Source organism: Heloderma suspectum, chromosome 1 (assembly GCF_057233095.1).
Source record: "Heloderma suspectum isolate Gila_16-S chromosome 1, 16-S_ref, whole genome shotgun sequence".
NCBI classification, from domain to species: domain Eukaryota; kingdom Metazoa; phylum Chordata; class Lepidosauria; order Squamata; family Helodermatidae; genus Heloderma; species Heloderma suspectum.
Genome location: NC_139458.1, coordinates 393435352 through 393453566, shown reverse-complemented (window position 1 = coordinate 393453566; position 18215 = coordinate 393435352). Strand labels below are relative to the sequence as shown.

At 41.6% G+C, this 18215-nt stretch overlaps 1 protein-coding gene across 1 annotated transcript in view; it reads left to right on the top strand.

The window, feature by feature from the left end:
* The window catches only part of DNAH14 (dynein axonemal heavy chain 14), a 237827-nt gene that overhangs the window by 30174 nt on the left and 189438 nt on the right, over positions 1–18215 (top strand). The window contains 10 exon segments of the mRNA XM_084820967.1: positions 1350–1398; positions 4188–4285; positions 6544–6707; positions 7537–7884; positions 8693–9034; positions 10519–10912; positions 11867–12057; positions 13244–13489; positions 14237–14358; positions 17164–17335. Of these exon segments, the coding sequence (XP_084677093.1) occupies positions 1350–1398; positions 4188–4285; positions 6544–6707; positions 7537–7884; positions 8693–9034; positions 10519–10912; positions 11867–12057; positions 13244–13489; positions 14237–14358; positions 17164–17335 (2126 nt within the window).

The following is an 18215-nucleotide window of genomic DNA, read 5'->3' as shown; positions in this document are numbered from 1 at the left end:
CTCTCTGCCATGACCTGTCCGTCTTGGGTGGCCCTGCACGGCATAGCTTATGGCTTCACTGAGTTACGCAAGCCCCTTTGCCACAACAAGGCAGTGATCCATGAAGGGGAATATATTGTAGTGCTCATTTATATTTTAGGTCCTGTAATCTCTGAAATACACCGCCAACTACTAGCAATTCTCGGGGGCGCGGGGGATCATGGTCCTGAGGGAAGACATCATATGGGATTCCTAGCCCAGATCGACACCTTGTGTCATATCATTATGATCCTATCCTGATAACGCTATATCCCTCTTGCACATTTATACCTTGTAGGACACACGTTGACATTTGTTGCAGTATATTGGATAATGTGGAATAAAAAGCAGGACATAATACTACAAAAGCGGTATATTGAGTGTGTAGTGTGCCCCAACAGTTATCAGTGCACTTCAGTGCTGCTACAAAGCAGTAGTGTACATTTAGCCTTAGTCACAATCCTTAGCATTATTTATTATGTATTTAGTTGGTTTATTATTTAAGGTATTTTTACCCTGCTCTTCAGCTGAAAAGGCTCCCAGAGTGGCATCTGGATCAATAAAAAACAAGACCATCCCTCCCTCAGTGTTACAGTCTAAAAATGATGTCACAAAAGGAAAAAGGGATGGGAAAGAAAGAGGAAGGAAAGCAAATTCAGGAACCAATTCATAAAGCAGCCTTTGCCAACCTGATGCCCTCCAAAATATCTACAGCTCCCAACATTCCTGACCATTTCCCATAGTGGCTGAGGCTGATTGGAGTTGAAGTCCAAAACATCTGGAGGGCACCAGATTGGGGGAAAGCTGTTTTAAACTTGCAGAAGTCTTTTAGCAGCCACCAGGGATGGAAACAGCTCAGAGAGAAGAGGAGCCAAAAAGAGCTCATCTTTCAGCGGAGCTAATAGAGTGGCCCTTTTACCTTATTTCCTTCTGTTCTGGAGCCTTATGCAATGGCTGCTGCTAGGTGACAGTTGAGGAAGAGCCAAAGGCAGGTGGCGTCTCAGCAAAAACAATGGAATAGCCCAGCTTCCCTCCTCTCCTTTTACTCTGAAGCCTTATCCCACATTTCTTCTGTCATGGAACTCAACCACTATGCCAAGGCTCTAACCACTACACCGCACTGGCTCTCCAGTGAGAAGGGTTCAAGTAATAAGGTATAATTTAATGTGTTTTGAATTGTTTGTCTTTCAGGGACTTCAATAGATTTTCCTTAGATTTTAAAAAAAATATATAACCAACATTAGGATTGAGACATTTTTATGGCTTAATACAAAGAAACAATACAGAAGAAGTTACCATATTAATTGCTTTTGTTTTTCTTTCTGTTCTAGGCAAAGAGTTGATATCTGAATCCAATAATGAACCACTCATGTATAAGAGGTATAGAAACCTTGTTTTGCAGAACATATATTGCATTATAACACTGCAAAAGAGCTAAATATTTATTTTAGTGGTTTGTAACATTCTATTTTCTGGCGGGGTAGCTGTGTTAGTCCGTTGCAACAAAAAAACAAATAAATAATAACTTATTATAATATTATATTAATAATTTATTATAATAAATTATTATAAATATAATAAATAATAACTTATTTATTGTGGCATAAGCTCCCCATAGTTCTCACCTGTAGGCAGCCTTCAACTGGACATAGATTTCCCCAACACTCTTGGGCCTGCCGCTGTTCTTCTAGGGTCATGACAACGATGGGGCAAATGCCACCCGCCCCTGCAAAAATATACTGTTGAGCATAAGCCCAGCACTCAGATGCTATTGGGTGGAGGGTGGACTTCTGTTACCTGCACTGGAAATGTCCTATCTTGGATCCTGGCTGCGCTTCATGAAGGGCATTCGTGGCATATCTCATGTGGGATGATGAGCAGGTAAATGAGTTTCTACTGTTATAGTATAAAGAAGACTTCAGCATCTGGTGACTCCGGTGTAAATGGTTTAACTAGAACTGATTGGCAAATTTGCTTTTGTTTGGTTTGGAACTGAATCAGGGGACCATGGGTTAAATTAGCGTAAACCCGTGGTGTTAGATTAGTATAGCGCATCAAGAAAGGTATCAGTGATGAGTGCTGTTGTGAATGAGGTTCTCTGTTCTTATCTTGTATATATTTGGGAGTTGCATAGAAATGTACTGTATCTCTTACCTTTCATGATCCTTTGGCTCCACTGCTACTTTCTTTCTCTGTTTCTGTGTGTATGTGTGTGTATATAATTTTTCTATAGCGCCTAGCAATTTTTGTTGATTTATTCGGCATCATCACCACATCTGCCAGCTGAGGCCAAGATTTAATGCATCCAGCAAAGTGGGCTGTAGTCTATAAAAGCTTATGCCAGAGATTCCCACACTTTTTGAGTCAGTGGGCACATTTGAAATGTAAGCGAATGCCACGGGTGCTTTCACAAAATGGTTACCATGGGGCAGATGGCCAGTCACACAATACTCGCTTCCCAGAAATCAAACTGGTCAGACAAGTAACTTGGCCAAGGCAGAGGTGGGGTCTGAGTTCCAAAACACGAGGCACTCTTTTGAACCCAGATGAAGATGGTACTGCGGAGAAGAACTTCACATTGCAACATGTCAGCTCCCAATTAAAAACTATTGTAAAAATCTTAAGAAATAAAAAAAAAAAAAATCAGGAGGGGCAGGGAGACTGGTGGGCACCAAGACAGGCCTCTGTGGGCACATAGGTGCCAACAGGCACCACGTTGGAGAAACTATAGACATGTGCCCTAATAAATCTGTTAGGCTAGGATCTGAACTTGAGGAAGTTCTCACAAGAAATGTTTCCCATCCCCTCCATACCCCTGCAGCCACTTGCAACTCCTCCGAAGCATCTCCAGAGTGACAGGGAGCCCTCCTGAACAATGTAGGATAATGCGGGCAGGACCAGCCCTAGGATAAATAGCACCATGGGTGAGAAGTGCCTTTGCTGCTCCCCTCCCTGCCCCTGCCCCGTCAGCTTTTCAGGGCCACCCAGAGGATTTATGGGGCCTGGTGCTGGGGACACTGCTGCTGCCCCCTAAAAGGACTCGTGCATATGTATACAAAGCTGGGGGCCACATGTGGGAATTATTGCATGCACAGACCACATCTGAGAATTCTCGCTTGCAGCTTCTCCTTGTCCTGGGATAAAGCAGAATGATAGATGTGCTTCAATTTTTCTTACATCGGGCTGAGGGAATAGGGGACGGGCTGTGCTTCTCCTGAGTACCTCCTCCAGATTCGAAAACCCTTCTGGCAGAGCTTCTTCTGCTTCCTGTGGCTCAGTCCTGGCAAAAAGGTTAGATATACTTGCTTTTTGCCACCCTGGCTCACTGAAGACAGTACGTTAAAAAACACACACACAGCCACTGATCCCAGCTTGGCGCCCTGCTCAGCTCAGCACCCCGGGTGACTGCCCAGCTTGCCCACCCCTAAGGCCTGCCCTGAGTGTGAGAAGAGAATGGAACAAGGTACTGTGAAGTACCTTGTTAACTTCTTTTGGGATTCAAGACCAATTTTGAGTGATGTTCCATGCCCTATACTGCATTGTTCAGCAGAGGCCCCCAATCTTCCAGGGAGGCTTTTCAAAGGTATGGGGGGAGGAGGGGGGAGGGAACATTCTTTTTGTGAAGTTCCTTAAGGGATAGATGTCCATAGGGTGGAGGGCTCTGATCTTGGAGCCTCCTGTACAGCCTAGGCTCTGCCAGCAAGAGCCTAGCAGGGTGAGAGGAAGACGGGAGCCTTTTAAAGCCTCTCCATCCTTCTTTAGCACACTTTAGATGGGCCTCTGAGCCTCATGCTTGCTGTCGGAGGCAGCAGCAGAGTGGCTGCTGGATCCTCTCCTCTCCCCATCCACAAGCATGCTCCCATGTCTTCCTCTCCTTCCACTTCCCAATGTCAAAGCTCGGACATTGAGAGAGGAAGCAGCAGCTAGTAGGGGATGGGAGGAAATCCCTACTCAGATCTCCCCCTCTGAGGACGTAGCTCTGTCTACAGCCTCCGAGTGGGGAATCCTCTATGGATTCATTCTATGGCCTCCTCAGATGCCATCTCAGGGCCATAGAATTGCTCTCAGAAGTTAACTTATTTCAGTATTCAAGCTTTAGTCTTTAAGCTGCCACAGACTTCTGTTATGAAAGTCTTTTGCCAACAAAAATATATTGCTTTCTTTTCCAGTTCTCCAGAATTCTCTACAGATCTGTATCTAATTCCTAATAGAAGACAATTTTCAATACAGTTGCAAGGAATTGTGGATGGACTTGAAAACACCATTGGTAAGTAATCTCTGTTAAGCCATGTGTAGCACTAGGTATAATTATTACTTTTTAAATTAACATTTGGTTAGTACGAGTAATGTACTAGATCAGGGGTCCCCAACCCCCGGGCCATGGACCGGTACCGGTCCATGGCCTGTTAGGAACCGGGCCGCAGTAGGGGTGTAGGAAACCCCTTACCTTGGGTCGGTGCAGGGGTGGGGGAGGCGATCCGGCCCTCCCCCCCCCGGAATCCTCGCTGGCCCTGGCGGACTTCCAGCCGCTGGGACGCAAATGGCGTTCGCATAGTGGACGCCATTTGCGTCCCTGTTCTTCAAGTAATAGGCTATGTAAATCTTTACGTAGCCTATTACTACAAAGAACAGGGACGCCATTTGCGTCCCTGTTCTTCAAGTAATAGGCTACGTAAATCTTTCTGTAAATCTACATAAATCTATGTAAATCTATGTACAGCAGCTTCTCCAAGTAATAGGCTACGTAAATCTTTACATAGCCTATTACTGCAAAGAACAGGGATGCAAACGGCATCCGCTATGCAGATGCCATTTGCGTCCCAGCAGCCGGAATTCCGCCAGCGGCCAGAGCCGGCCGGCAGCTCCACGGACTTGCCACGGAGCAGAGCCGGCCAGGGCTGGCGAGGATTCCAGGGGGGGAGGGATGGATCGCCTCCCTGCCCCCGCGGACCCAAGGTAAGGGGGGGTTCCCACACCCCTACTGCGGCCCAGTCCCATCCCCCTCCCAGTCTGTGGAAAAATTGTCTTCCACGAGACCAGTCCCTGGTGCCAAAAAGGTCGGGGACTGCTGTACTAGATGATGTACTGAACTTAGTGATGCTGATGCCACTGCTTACTGAAAGAAGGAAGTCTGATATAAATATAATCAATTTGCTATCTTTCCTAAGAGAGCAGAATAAAGTCATAATTCATAGAAGGTGTATTTATTGACATTTATAGCAAATACAAATTTCTGCATTAATGTAAAATATAAATCATAATATGGAATGTATCATGGTGGACAAAACATCAGTTTTTACCTGAAATTAAAGAGAAAAACCACCAGATTCTAGGAAAGTAACTTTTCCCCAGTGCAGTTATATATATATATAGCAATTATACTGGTAAATTAGGGCACAATTAGACATTCTGGGGACAGAACCCAAATTGTGTCATGCTAAATATTTTAATGGGGCATCGGTGAGTGGGAATTAAAGCACAGCATTTGTGGGAAGGAGGGAGGAACTGACCCCTTCCCTTGCTCTTTCATATTCTCCCAGAACTGATGCTCCCTAAACTAGCTTTGTTATCAAGAACAAAGTTAGCGAACATTTATTTTTAAATGGTTCATAGATTCTAAAAGTGACCACTTGTGGGAAAGCATGAGCCATGCTTGCAGCCTGGTGGAAATTCTCTAGAGGGACCAATTTTATGAAGTAATGGCTGCACATGGGCTCTGTCCACAAGGCTACTCCCATTTGCACAATGATGGCAAGTTTGAGGGGGGGGGGCAGAATGTGTCAGCAAAACCCACCTGGAGATGTTGCTTCACACATCATCTAATTCTTGCAGGGCTCCAAGCCCACTAGATGCCTCATATACTTTCCATGGGCTTCTTCACGCAGAGCTTTTATCCTGCTTTTGAGATTGGTTACTCACAGAAGTTTGTGGGTCCTTTAGATGACATCATCAACCTCCAGGGCATCTTCCGCACTAAATGAACTTTATTCCAATTTTTAAAAGATCGGAGATAATGAGTTATCAAATTACTGCGCTTGAGTTCTGCTTGAGTTCCCTCATGGAAAAAGGAAAACTCACAATAAGATGAGCTAGACCATAGCACCATATAGCAGCTGTATAATGAAACATGTGGAAGGCTTAGATAAGGGGGAAAAGGAGGGGGAAAGGGGGCGAGGAAGCACGTATAAAGGGAGTTTGTCATGATCCTGCATTTAAAACGGAAGCAGAAAGACCCGTTTTAAATGTGGGATTTTAGGCTGGTGTAGAGAAGCTCCGTGTCAGGTACGGATCAGGGTTCACTGAAATAAACTGAACTGATATTTCTGTTATTGTCACAAACTGCTCTGGATGCTTCCCAGAGTTGTTTCAATAGTTGGGTTTTTTCCTGATTAAAAGTAGTTTAAAGATCCTACCTACTGGATTCCCAGCACCAGTTGTGCAGTTGTGTGGATTGCGGCCTTTATTTTGCATTACTACATAATGAGTTTCTGAGTTCGTAAATACTTCTGAATTATCTCTCATTAGATCAGGTTATGCCATTTTCCCGAGATGCTCAGCTGTCGATCTTTGCTGTTCAGCCTTTACATAAAATAATGCAGCCATACGTTGATCCTGAACCAGAACAGTATTTAGCAAAATGGCCGAACTGTGATCTCATCCTAGGAACAGATCCAGATTACCAAAGCAAAGTATGTTTTGGAAGTTAAACTATGTAAGAATAACATTTGGATGCCAAAATATATATTTTTCAGAGAAATGTTTTGCCAGCCATGATCGTGATAGTATAAAGAATTGGTTTTTAATTGCTCCATTTTCATTAGCTTTATTCTATCATTTTGAAGGCAATAGTGAAGTAAAATGGGAAGACGGGTTATTAGCCAAAAGTTATAGGTATGCAAAAGCCACAGACTTTCACCTGTCCTGTAAAAATGTGCAGGTAGTACAAAACCCCTACCTTGGCTCCCCTTTTTGCTGTCAGGCTGATACTTTTCTATGTGATTGGGGCAGATGCATGTTGAAACGCATGTATTTGCTACCATCGTATCTAGTTTGCCACTGACCTGCTGTGGATTCTGCAGGACCAGGACTGAGTGGTCTCGGTCTATGACAATTCAGTCTGGCCTTATCTGCATGGTGTGTCTTGCATTTCTGAAGAGGTGACCAAGTGCAGAGAACTGGCTCCTGTACCTTCAGTAGTCACGAGGAGGGAATTTTGCTTGACTGCAGGAATGAAAAAAGCTGCACCTACTGAAAGCCCACTTCTTACAGCCTTTATAACCGGTCAGCTAACTTTCCAATGGGAGCACTCTAGGTTCTTTCAATAATTACATTTGGACAATTATTAATATGTGCGGCTGAAACCATTATAGGATAAGATCAATATGCCCCTGCCTTTTAAGATTTTAATTTATAAATTTTTTTGAACTGCCCAGAGAGCTTCAGCTACTGGGCGGTATAGAAATTAAATAAATTAAATAAATTAATAGTTGATAATTTGTTGCCATTTTAACTCTGTAGATTCTGACTCTTCTGGCTCTTCAGAGTTGTTCACTGGCCCGAGTAGAAAGTTACAGCAGGAACTTTATGGAATATTGCAGTATGGTAGATAAAGCAAAGAATACAACTGACAAGATATCAGCACTAAAAAGAGAGATGTCTACGCATGAGTTCAGAAACATTCTGGAAAACTACACAGCTGATATAATGGAGGTTGTATGTATGATTACTGAAAGACGGATCTCTATGTTTAAGGTCAAAAGTTTCAACTATCAGAGAGACTGCCTGCCATATTTTGAGGCTTTGCTTGATATAATCCATGCATGCTTTTATGCAGCTATTGATGCAAAGAATCAACATCTTGTAGAAGTAAGTGTAGCAGTTTTTTAAAAATATTTATTTATTAATTAAATGTATATCCTGCCTTTCCAATACAAGTAGTGCTCAAGCCAGCAATTTTTCATTACACAAAGATTTAGGGTAAAATGCATTATATGGAAACATTTTTCATTGACAACATTGGGAAACATATCTCTGCTTAATGGCTGTGTTGTAATAAAATACTGCTTAATGGCAATAATTTTGTTAGAACAGATAGTTATATATAAATGTATTCTTTGTTAATAACATTATTACTGAGGAGAGAGTCCCAAACAGAGTATCTTCTATTCATTGCCATCGCTGCCACCACCACCACTACCCAAAGATCAGACCATCAAGGAGTTAAGTACATCTCACTAGGGAGCCCCACACTACAGGAGATTTTTCAGCCCTACTTGGAGATGGGGGGCATCAAACCTGGGGTGTGCTCTATCGAGCTACAGCCCTCTCTTTCTATTCCACTCCCTTCTATTCGCCTTCTGCTCCTTGTCTGTCCATAATGAATTCTAGTTGCATCCTATCTTGGAGCTAGGCTTAGGCCTGACAATATAGTACGAACTTCTCTGCACCTTCTATGGTTAGCATAGCAGTTTTGGTGGTTGCAACGCTAGACCTTTGGTTCTGAGAGGAAGGTGTCTCTGGCTCTACCTGATCCAAATTCCTTTCGTTCCTTGGAAACTTCTCTCACCCCACCTCACACAGACCTGCCCAGCCACATCTGGGAGGCTTGCCTCACAATTTCCAGGGAGTAATTGTATACGTGCATATTAAAATATTAATGTTTCATTGCATTCAGGTTACCAAGACAGCAGTAGCAAAGTTGAGCAAAGAACTAGTAACAGTGGATGGATTCATTGAGCATTTGCTATACCTCAGTGAAATTTCCTCACAACTACCCAAAATAAAAACTCAGTTTGAGAGTCTCTCTGAGCTCTACTTCATTGCAAAAGACTATGACATCTTTCTTCCACTTCAGCAACTTGCTCTCTATCAGACCGTTGTGCGTACACTCCAGAATCTTCAATCAACTGTTCTTATTTGTGAAAAAACTAAAGATGACTATATTATAAAATTCAATGAAGGCTTGGGAGAATATATTGACAACCTGCAGGCTGAAATGAGGGAATACAAAAACAAAGTAAGTTAGTAGTAAGTTACTGATTGCGTTCACATGACACGCTGACCAATGATGGTTTGTTTTCCCAAACAAGTCATCGTTGGTTAGCGTGTCATGTGAACCCAGATCGTGCTTCTCAGGGTGGCTTGTTTTTCCCAGACAATGCACCCTGAGAACTCATGGTCTTCAGAATGGGTTATTTTACCCATGATGGATTGGCATGTTATCTGCCAGCCAATTGTAGGTAGAGGGCATTAGGCAGCAAGACACTTGGCAAGAACATCAGAAACCCCTGCCTCTCTTCTCCAGCGGGGCTGTGATAGCCATTCGCAATTGCAGCCAAGCCACTGCCCACTCCCTTTTCCCCTTGCCAGTGACAGCCCCTCCAATGGTGCCCATATGGCACCTTGAAGGAGCTGTCACTCACCCCCTTCACCCCTGCCAATCCCTCCTTGCTGGTTCCAATCGTGATCAGGGTCAGGTCCCTTAAAAAAAAAATTCACAGTCCTGTTTTTGCACAGAAATGGGACCAGAAAACTTTCCCCTCACTTACCTGTAACCAGGGAGTGTGCGCAAATGGGGCTCTTTTAATTTTTTCCTCTTTGGTTTCCCCACTGCTATTCCCTACTACTCTCTGTTTCCCCATCACACTTGCTAACAATGTGGTGAGGCACAGGGGCTGTGGCAGTTTCAGTTTTTCCAAAGTCACCTGTGCCCTATGCAGCATTGTTTGGAAGTGCAAATGGGTGATGGAGATCTTCTGCCCTCTCCCTGCATGCATTTGCCATTGCTCCTGCTGCTGCCAAGGGAAGGAGGAAATGAGTTTGGGGGACAGCAAGGGATAGCACAGTGCCAGGAGGTTGGGGACAACATCTTTCCAAGCCCTTGGATTAATTTGGATTGTTTTTCAGGCTTTCCCAATTTTATTTTATCCTGGGAAACTCGGCAAAATTCTGAGCCAATCCAAGCAAATTCTGAGAGTGCCCACCCACCTCTAGAGCTTTTCTACACTAGGCATTTAATGTGCAAACCTCATTCCCTACTCATGGTTGTTTAAGGGTTCTTTAGATGAAGTAGTGATTCTCCAGTTCCACTTCTGTGTCTAAAGAGCACTTTCGGTGAGTTGTGAGTTTTTTTAGAGGAGGAAATGCAGTATTATTTGTGAAAGCGAAAGAAAACACTTTTTTATTTGTGTATTTGTGCTCTTCTGCTATACCACAATGCCACCTAGAGGTTATGTAGCAGGAGAGCAGGAAATGCTCTTCATGTAGCGCCTAGATCTGAATTCTGTAACAAAACCAAAACTAGATACAGTGCATTAACAGCCTTGTAGTGGCAGAGTTCTGTAACACTCCTCATAATGCAGAGTTCATATTAGTCCTTCAACAACCCAGTTTTACCCATGTATATATCATATCACATCTCTATGCTGAGGCAGCTGAATTTGTGACAGAATGAAATCAAGTTCTTTGGTGATTGTGGTGATAATTTATTTTGTTGTTTAGGTAAGAAACCCTGTCCTCCTCCTCAGTGAAACATTGCCTAAGACAGCTAAAGAGATGATTCAAAGCCTCATTGAAGAATCAGCAGTTATTAGTGAGAAAATTCTGACGTATGCGAATTACCAGACTGTTTTTGATAATTCCATTAGTGACATGAAATCGCTGTCACTGGAAAAGTTATCACACAGAGGTCAAACTGGGGATTCTCAGAGAGTGAATGCTGAGCTCTCTGAAATTGAAAGTGAACTTGCATTGCGTAAATTGTTGTGGGATTCACAGGAAGAATGGGGCAAGCTTTTCTTCAGGTGGAAACACACAATTTTTTGGAATCTTGATGTGGATTTAATTCAAAGAAATGTTAACAGATTCATGCAGATCATACATATTCTAGAAAAAGGTAAAATGTACTCGATAATTGCAATAATTAAGAATGAACTGAAACAAAAACATTTTCTTTTGAGATTAAAATTTTGGTTTGGAAATGGAATAATAATAAATACTTGGCTTTAGCTCACCTATGAACATTGATCAAGAGAAGGCTCTCTTGTCCCATTTTAAAATAGAAAGATTATTTTACCCTCACAGGTAAATCCAATATGGCAGAATCCAATAGGGTGCCTATGCCCCTGCCGATTCCTTTCCGCCCTGCCGATTCCCATCCACAAGTGGTGGGTCCTGCCAATTCTGCTGCGCAAGTGGAGGCCGCTGCTTATGGCAGGGAGATTTAGCACTTCCTGGGGAAAGTCCTGAAACTGGTGGACACACTATTTTCTGGAAGGAGGCAGGTTGGCGGAGCTCCCTTGTGTGAGCTCCGCTGGCCTGCCTCCTTCCCCAAACGAGTGTTTCCACTCATTTTGGGTTGCCCTGGAAGTGCTAAACTACCACTGCACAAGCAGTGGAGCTGCTTGCGCAATGGAATTGGTGGGGCAGAAGAGAATTGGCAGGGCAGAAGAGAATTGGCAGGGCTGGAAGCGCCCCATTGGATTCCACCCAGAGAGAAAATATCAACAAACCAGTATTCTGAAAAAAAGAATGCAAGTATAAAATATTTAAGAATGTAATTAAGGACAACAGAATAGCTTTAGTACAAAACCAGTGATGGCTTGACTCCAGATTTAATCAGAGTAAACACATTGAAATAGGTAGAACTAAAGTTAGTCATGATGAACTTAAGTCCCATTGATTTCAATGCATCTACTCTAGGTATAACTAAATCTGTATCTAACCTCTTGTAAAGATAGATGAGAAAAAGCTCACAAATGTAAGGATTACTTTTACTATAAGTTGTGTTTCCAACAAACTTCTTGTGGGAAGTGTTTTGATGTGTCCATAACATTTTCATCTTTTGAAGGCCTGCCAGAAAACACAATTTTACCAGCTCTGAAGAAGTCATTGATGGATTTTAAGGAATTCTTGCCTGTTATCATATCTTTAAGGAATCCCTGTCTTCAACCAAGGCACTGGGAAACAATACAGAATATTGTTGGAGAGTCTGTTTCTTGGGATAAAAGACTTACCCTGGATAAGATTCTGGAACTTGATGTAATTTCATACTTTATCCTTTAGAAGAACCACTTTTTAAAACATTTTGTCATAAAAAAATATTTTGCCATTTCTCAGTCCCTATGTAGTCTGTGTTGGGCATTTCTTTAGGTTTTATATTTAACATATTTTTGTTATGTTTTATCAATTTTCATTTTAATTAGAGTTGCTAGTGTATTCTAGGATATCTTGACTCTTTGCCCATATTTTGTGGAGTCCATTCATTTGGTCCCATTTTGAACATGTAGTTCAGATACTGGATGTTCCAAATGAAGTCAAGAAAGGTCAGAGAGCCTGCAACTTCCCTAAGGGCTCAATCCTATGCATGTTTAGACAGAAACAGACATGTTAGGACGTGGCTGGCTGGGGAATGCTGGGAGTTGTAGGACTTTTTTCTGTCTAAACATGCATTAGGATTGCACCCTAAGACTTCTAAGGTCCTTCACATGACCATTATCACAATCAGTTATGAGTTGAAGCCCTGCTGATTTATTGACCTTTGAGCCAGTGGAATACTTGCCAGTCTTTTTATGTGAAACTCAGAATTTTGTAGTGCCTATGAGAAAGTTTTAAATAATTGTCAGTGGCATCATTTTCACTTAGTGCACATGCTTAGTGTGATTCCATCATTCAAATGTTAGTGGTGTGGGATGGGGTATAACCATGGAGAAGAAGCAACCAAACTACTTTTACATCTTTGTTGGTGCAGAGTGGAACCCTGTGTCTCTGTGGTTTCTTCCATGGTGCTCCTGGACATTTATATTTTTCTGCCCACTTAGAATTGCATAATAATATACCAAAATGGGTGGAAGAATACGTATTATCAAGAGCAGTCATGGAGGTGGAAGCAACTGAACCACTATTGGGAACATGAAAAGTTGTTGGAGCTAATGGGTAACATCCAGAGAACGTACACGGTGTTGTTACAAGATGCACACATTCCCCAAGGCCTGATGGAGATTATGTCTGCTGACTAGACAGTGTGTGTAATTTCCCCTTCATGGACTGATGATGTGCACGTTCTCCTTGAGGTGTGGTGAATGTGCACAATGATGGGTTGTAAATATTAACCTTCAGTTCACATTACCTCTAACATATACATTGACCAGTTATTAATAACAATTGTTTTATCTTTTTTTTTGCCTACTAGTATAATTATTAACGATTCTAATTTTTTTACCTGTAGATCTTTCAGTGCAGAAAAGAAATAAATGAAGTATCTCTAACAGCTACCAATGAAACAACTCTTGAAGTAATGCTGAAAAAGATCATTGCCCTTTGGTACAAAACTAATTTTCATTTATCTCCATATCACACCGAAACATCAACTACTTTGATTATTTCAGCTGCTGAAGACATAACTGCTTTGTTAGAAGATTCTCAAGTGACAATTTCAACCATTAAAGGTTCTTGTTTTGTTGGACCAATTAAGGTAAACTATCGTTGTTATTGTTACTGCTACTACTATATTTATATACTACCTTCTTTCCTCTTGCAGGGGACCCACAGTAGCTTATGTGGTCCTTCTCTTCTCCATTTTATCCTCACAACTACTCTGTGAAATAGGTTAGGCTGAGAGTCAGTGACTGGCCTGAAGTCACCCACTGAGCTTCATGGTTGAATGGAGACTAGAACCAGGATCTCCTATTCCATTACTCTAACCACTACACCACACTGGCTCTCTTGGAGATAGTTTGAATATCCAGGTGCTCGATCATAGATGATTACTTCCCATTTTGGAAATCCAATAAAGCCTAGAAAGAATAGATTTTTTAAACCAACAGTGTTCAAGCTTTTAAGACTTCTAACAGCGTTCAAACTTTTAGGACCCATTTTTAACATGAGACGCATTTTACATTTTTCTTATGTATGGTTTTTACCTACACCATATCTGTCTGTCTAGAGTTCTTCCTCTCTTGCTCCTTTTCTCTTTCTTCCACCTTCTTTCATTCTAAAAGATGACCATGTCACTGCTGGTGTGTCCCACTTCACATGTGATAATGAATCAGTTGTGGGTCAAAGTCCACCAGTTAAAGACCAGTGCTTTATACTATTCAAATTTGTAGCACAATCCACTCTGAATGCACAAAAATGAGACTTATCCACTGATCCAAGTGTATCAAAGAGGAGAATTAGCTGGCATTGCCTCAGTTTATGATTATTTTGTTTTGTGTGACAGAGTCTTGTGGATGCTTGGGATCGTAAGTTAAACCTCTTTTCTTGTACTCTGGAGGAATGGTTGACTTGTCAAAGGAATTGGATTTACCTTGAGCCAATCTTTCATGCCCCAGAAATAAAAAGGTATGCTTAGGTGCAGCAGTATGGTCTCACTTATCACTAGGTAATTAAGCTTTCATACCAAAGCCAAAACATTGGCTATATCCTCTAATGTCTTTGGCTTGCCTTTGGATTAGTGAGAGATACATTATGTATGTCTGCACTGTTTTCAAGTGATGTTCTTATAAGTGTGCTTGCAGTGTCCATCATTCTGTAAAAAAGAATATCTTGATAAATATATATTTTATATAATAATAATAATAATAATAATATAAAAGAATATAAGAATAATATCTTCTTAGTATTTAAACATTGCATTTTACTGACTATTTTTGTCATTTAGAAAGCATAAACTGCAGTCTTGACACTGCTAACAAAATGACAACCCCTGAGAAAACAGTTTTCCAAAGCCCAAAAGCTTTGAATATCAGGAGTAAAGGAGGACAGACAAAGGGAAGAACAATTCCCACTTGTTAAAATTAATTTTACTGCAGTTGTAACAGGTTGTAATTCCTGAGAAGGAGGAATTAGGGAAAACTAGGCAGAAAAAGAAGTCTTGAGAAGACATTGGAGATAGAAATGGGAACGCTGAATATTTTCTGGAAGAAGAGTATTGGTGTAAGGCAGGGGTGGGCAGACTTCAAGCTTATTGGATCAGCCTTGTTTTTTGCTAGAACACCAAGATCCACTAACCAGAGCCAGGTGCTTCATTTCAGCAGCCTAATTTAGATGGAAAAAGTTGGGTCGTTAGTGCGACTATTGTTAAACAATTGGAAGTTGGAAACCCTTGCCAATCTACTTCAGATCACGCAGTGATCTACCAGTAGACCCAGATCTGCCTATCCCTGAATAGAGATTTAACAAAAGCAGTGTTCAGTGAAATTTCAATTTGACAGATATACTGTATGTCTTAGGGTATTTCTACATGAGGCTTTTGTACACTTGTGATTGGCCAGTCAGGGTTTTTTGCAGGTCTTACAATGTCATTAACCTCCAGGGCCCCTCCCATGCTTTCTTGTCATTATAGTGGTGTAGTTCTCAATGGGGATAATGCAATATTTTATCATGCTTTGAAGCGCGATTAATTTCTGATGAATTTCCAGAAACCCACTTTATTGCAGCACCATCTAGTGGCTGTATAATGAAACATATACAACTTGCCCAGAAAGAAACACCTGGAAACAGCTACATGTAAAGGAGGCGATTTTAATCCCTCAAGGAATCTGGAAGCAGAAGCCCTGGTAAGTGTGCAGGATTTTAACCTCACATGGAGAAGCTCTCAGGCTCAGCTGACCATTTCAACAATATGAAGATCCTCACCTGTTTTATACCTGCACATTTAAAATACAAGGGATAAGCCAGCCAAAATTAAACAGTTTTAGGTCCCATAGATTTCAAGTAGGAAAAATGGTCAGAATTTACCTATAGGAGTCACAGAGTAAAAATCTAGATATAACAGATTATATAAGGGGAGTGAGTGTGTGTGTGTTAAGGCTAGGGAGAACCTTTAAAAAGACCTGTATCTGAAGACAGAGATATCTGTTTTGTGGTTGCTACATAAAAGCATGTGAAAACAATGTCTTTACCAATTGCATTGATTGTGAGAATGCTTCATCCCTTTTTAGAAGGGAGGGGCCAGAGTATGCTCATCTATGCTTTTGTAACCTCTAGAATTTACTGTAATGCACTTAGATGCTGCAGCTAGTGCAAAATGCTGATGCAGTGTTTTCTTCTTGGTGGATATCAGGAGATGGGAATACATTTGACTGATTTTATACTATACATAAATGCATTGGCTTCCAGTTTGCTTTCAGGCTAAATTCATGTTGCTGGCACTGCTTATCTTTAAAGCCCTTTGTGGCCTGGAACAAGCCTTAGGAACAGTTTCTTCCTCTTAAATCAGTGAGTCAGGCCCTGCTCCTAGGGACTTCATCAAGGGAATCCAGAACATCAGTCACAAGGAACTTTACCATTGTTGATCATAGGGCTTCATCACACAAGGCTAAAAATCCTGCAGTTTACTGGGGCTTCTGCTTCCAGAATCTTTGTGGGATTAGATCAGGTCCTTTCCCCGTGGCTTAAAACACACACACTAAACTTCTCGATAAGGTCTATGTGTTTCATTACAAAGCCACTAGCTGGCACTGTTGTTTTATTTGCAATAAAGTGACTTTAAATGGTATACCCTCATTTACATCGACTCCATAGTGGGAGGAGGGAAAATGCCGGACTTTCATCGTCATGAAAAACAATGCAATAGAGCTCACAAAGAGTGAGAGGTGCCCTGGAGGAGGACTGCGTTGTGTACTGGACCCGCAAACTTCTGTAAGTAAGCAATCTCCATAGCAGGATAAAAGCCCCATGTGAAGGAGCCCATAGTCTCTGGAATGTTCTCCCAGAGGAGGCTTGGAACTGCTTCTCTCTGATCATTTTCCAGAAAGGATGGTGGTTTTTGTTTTTGTTTTTACTATCCCAGAGGGCATTTGGCTATTGACATCTGCTGGCTAGCTGTTTGATTTTTTTTTACTGTCTCTTTTTTATTATTAATTTCTGTATTAGATGTGATTATTGTATGTTGTTATTTTAATGGCGATTTTTCTTTATGAGCCACCTTGAGCTGCAGAAAGGCAGCATATAATGCTATAAATAAATAAATAAATAAATAAATAAAAGCTTTGTTGCTTTGCTTAAGCTGTGCAGCCCTGCAAAGGAGATATTAATGCATAGGGGAAAGATTTAAAGAGAAATTTGTTAAGTCTAAAACTTGGGAATAGGATTCTGTTGGACAAATTGTTCCCTAAGAATATTATATTTACGATTTAAAAACAGACAGCTTCCTGGAGAAGCAAAACTTTTCTCTCAAGTTGATAACAAATGGAAAGAGATCATGAAACACACAGAAGAGAATCCAAATGCTCTTAAGGCAACTACAACTGCAGGAGTTCTTGAAATGCTGCAGAGCAACAACACACACCTGGAGAAGATACAGAAGGCTCTTGAGGTAAATCATACAATGTTCTTTGATTGCAGTGTGGAGCTCCCAAAACTGATCAAGTTATTGAGATGAAACTGAGTTATAGCTTTCTTCAAATTTCTTGGGAAAGAAATGTGTCTAATTGTCTAAATTAATTCAAGTAAAATCCAGTATCAAGGTGTCTAATTTACACGTACTTCTTACCATGATACAGCCTCTTTCTACCAAGGGCCTCTCAACATATTTCAGCCTCGGCTGAAAGTAGTTAGAAAGGTTTCTCCTGGCCAACCAATCAAACCATAGCCATAACTAAATCTAAAAGAATTTAGACACAGGGCGACTCTACACCAGTGTTTTATTATGTGCTTGTCATTCCTTAATTTTCCAGGTCTTTTACATGACATCGTTGTCCTCCAGTGGTCGTTCTGCACTTTCTCCCTTTTGCTTTTCCCATACTACTTCATATAGCAGGGAAAATGCAGTATCTTCTCTTGTCGCACCATGAACGCACCAGCACCAGCCCAGATACTTGTGCGATGGAGAAATTAGGCACTGTGTTTGGGCATTTGCGGGGTGTGCGGGGTTATGATGATGACGGCACGGCAGTGGCGACGGTGGGGTGGGACTGTCACCCTGCCGTGCCTACACCCTTCCTTCTCCTCCTTATTCCTTGCTGTTTAATACTAATATGGCTGCTGCTCTGCATTCCCGCAATGTCCATGGGGTTTCTTGGCAGCACCAGGAAACCCTTGACCTGCTCAACATTTGTGTGGAGACAAAAAAATGAGTGAGGGACAGGACCAAAATGGAGCTAAGCTCTACATCTCATTTGGCCTTCTGCTCCTCCAATATTCCAGAGGTGCACTATCCCAGCATTTCACTACAACAGCATGGCACCAAGTGCAAG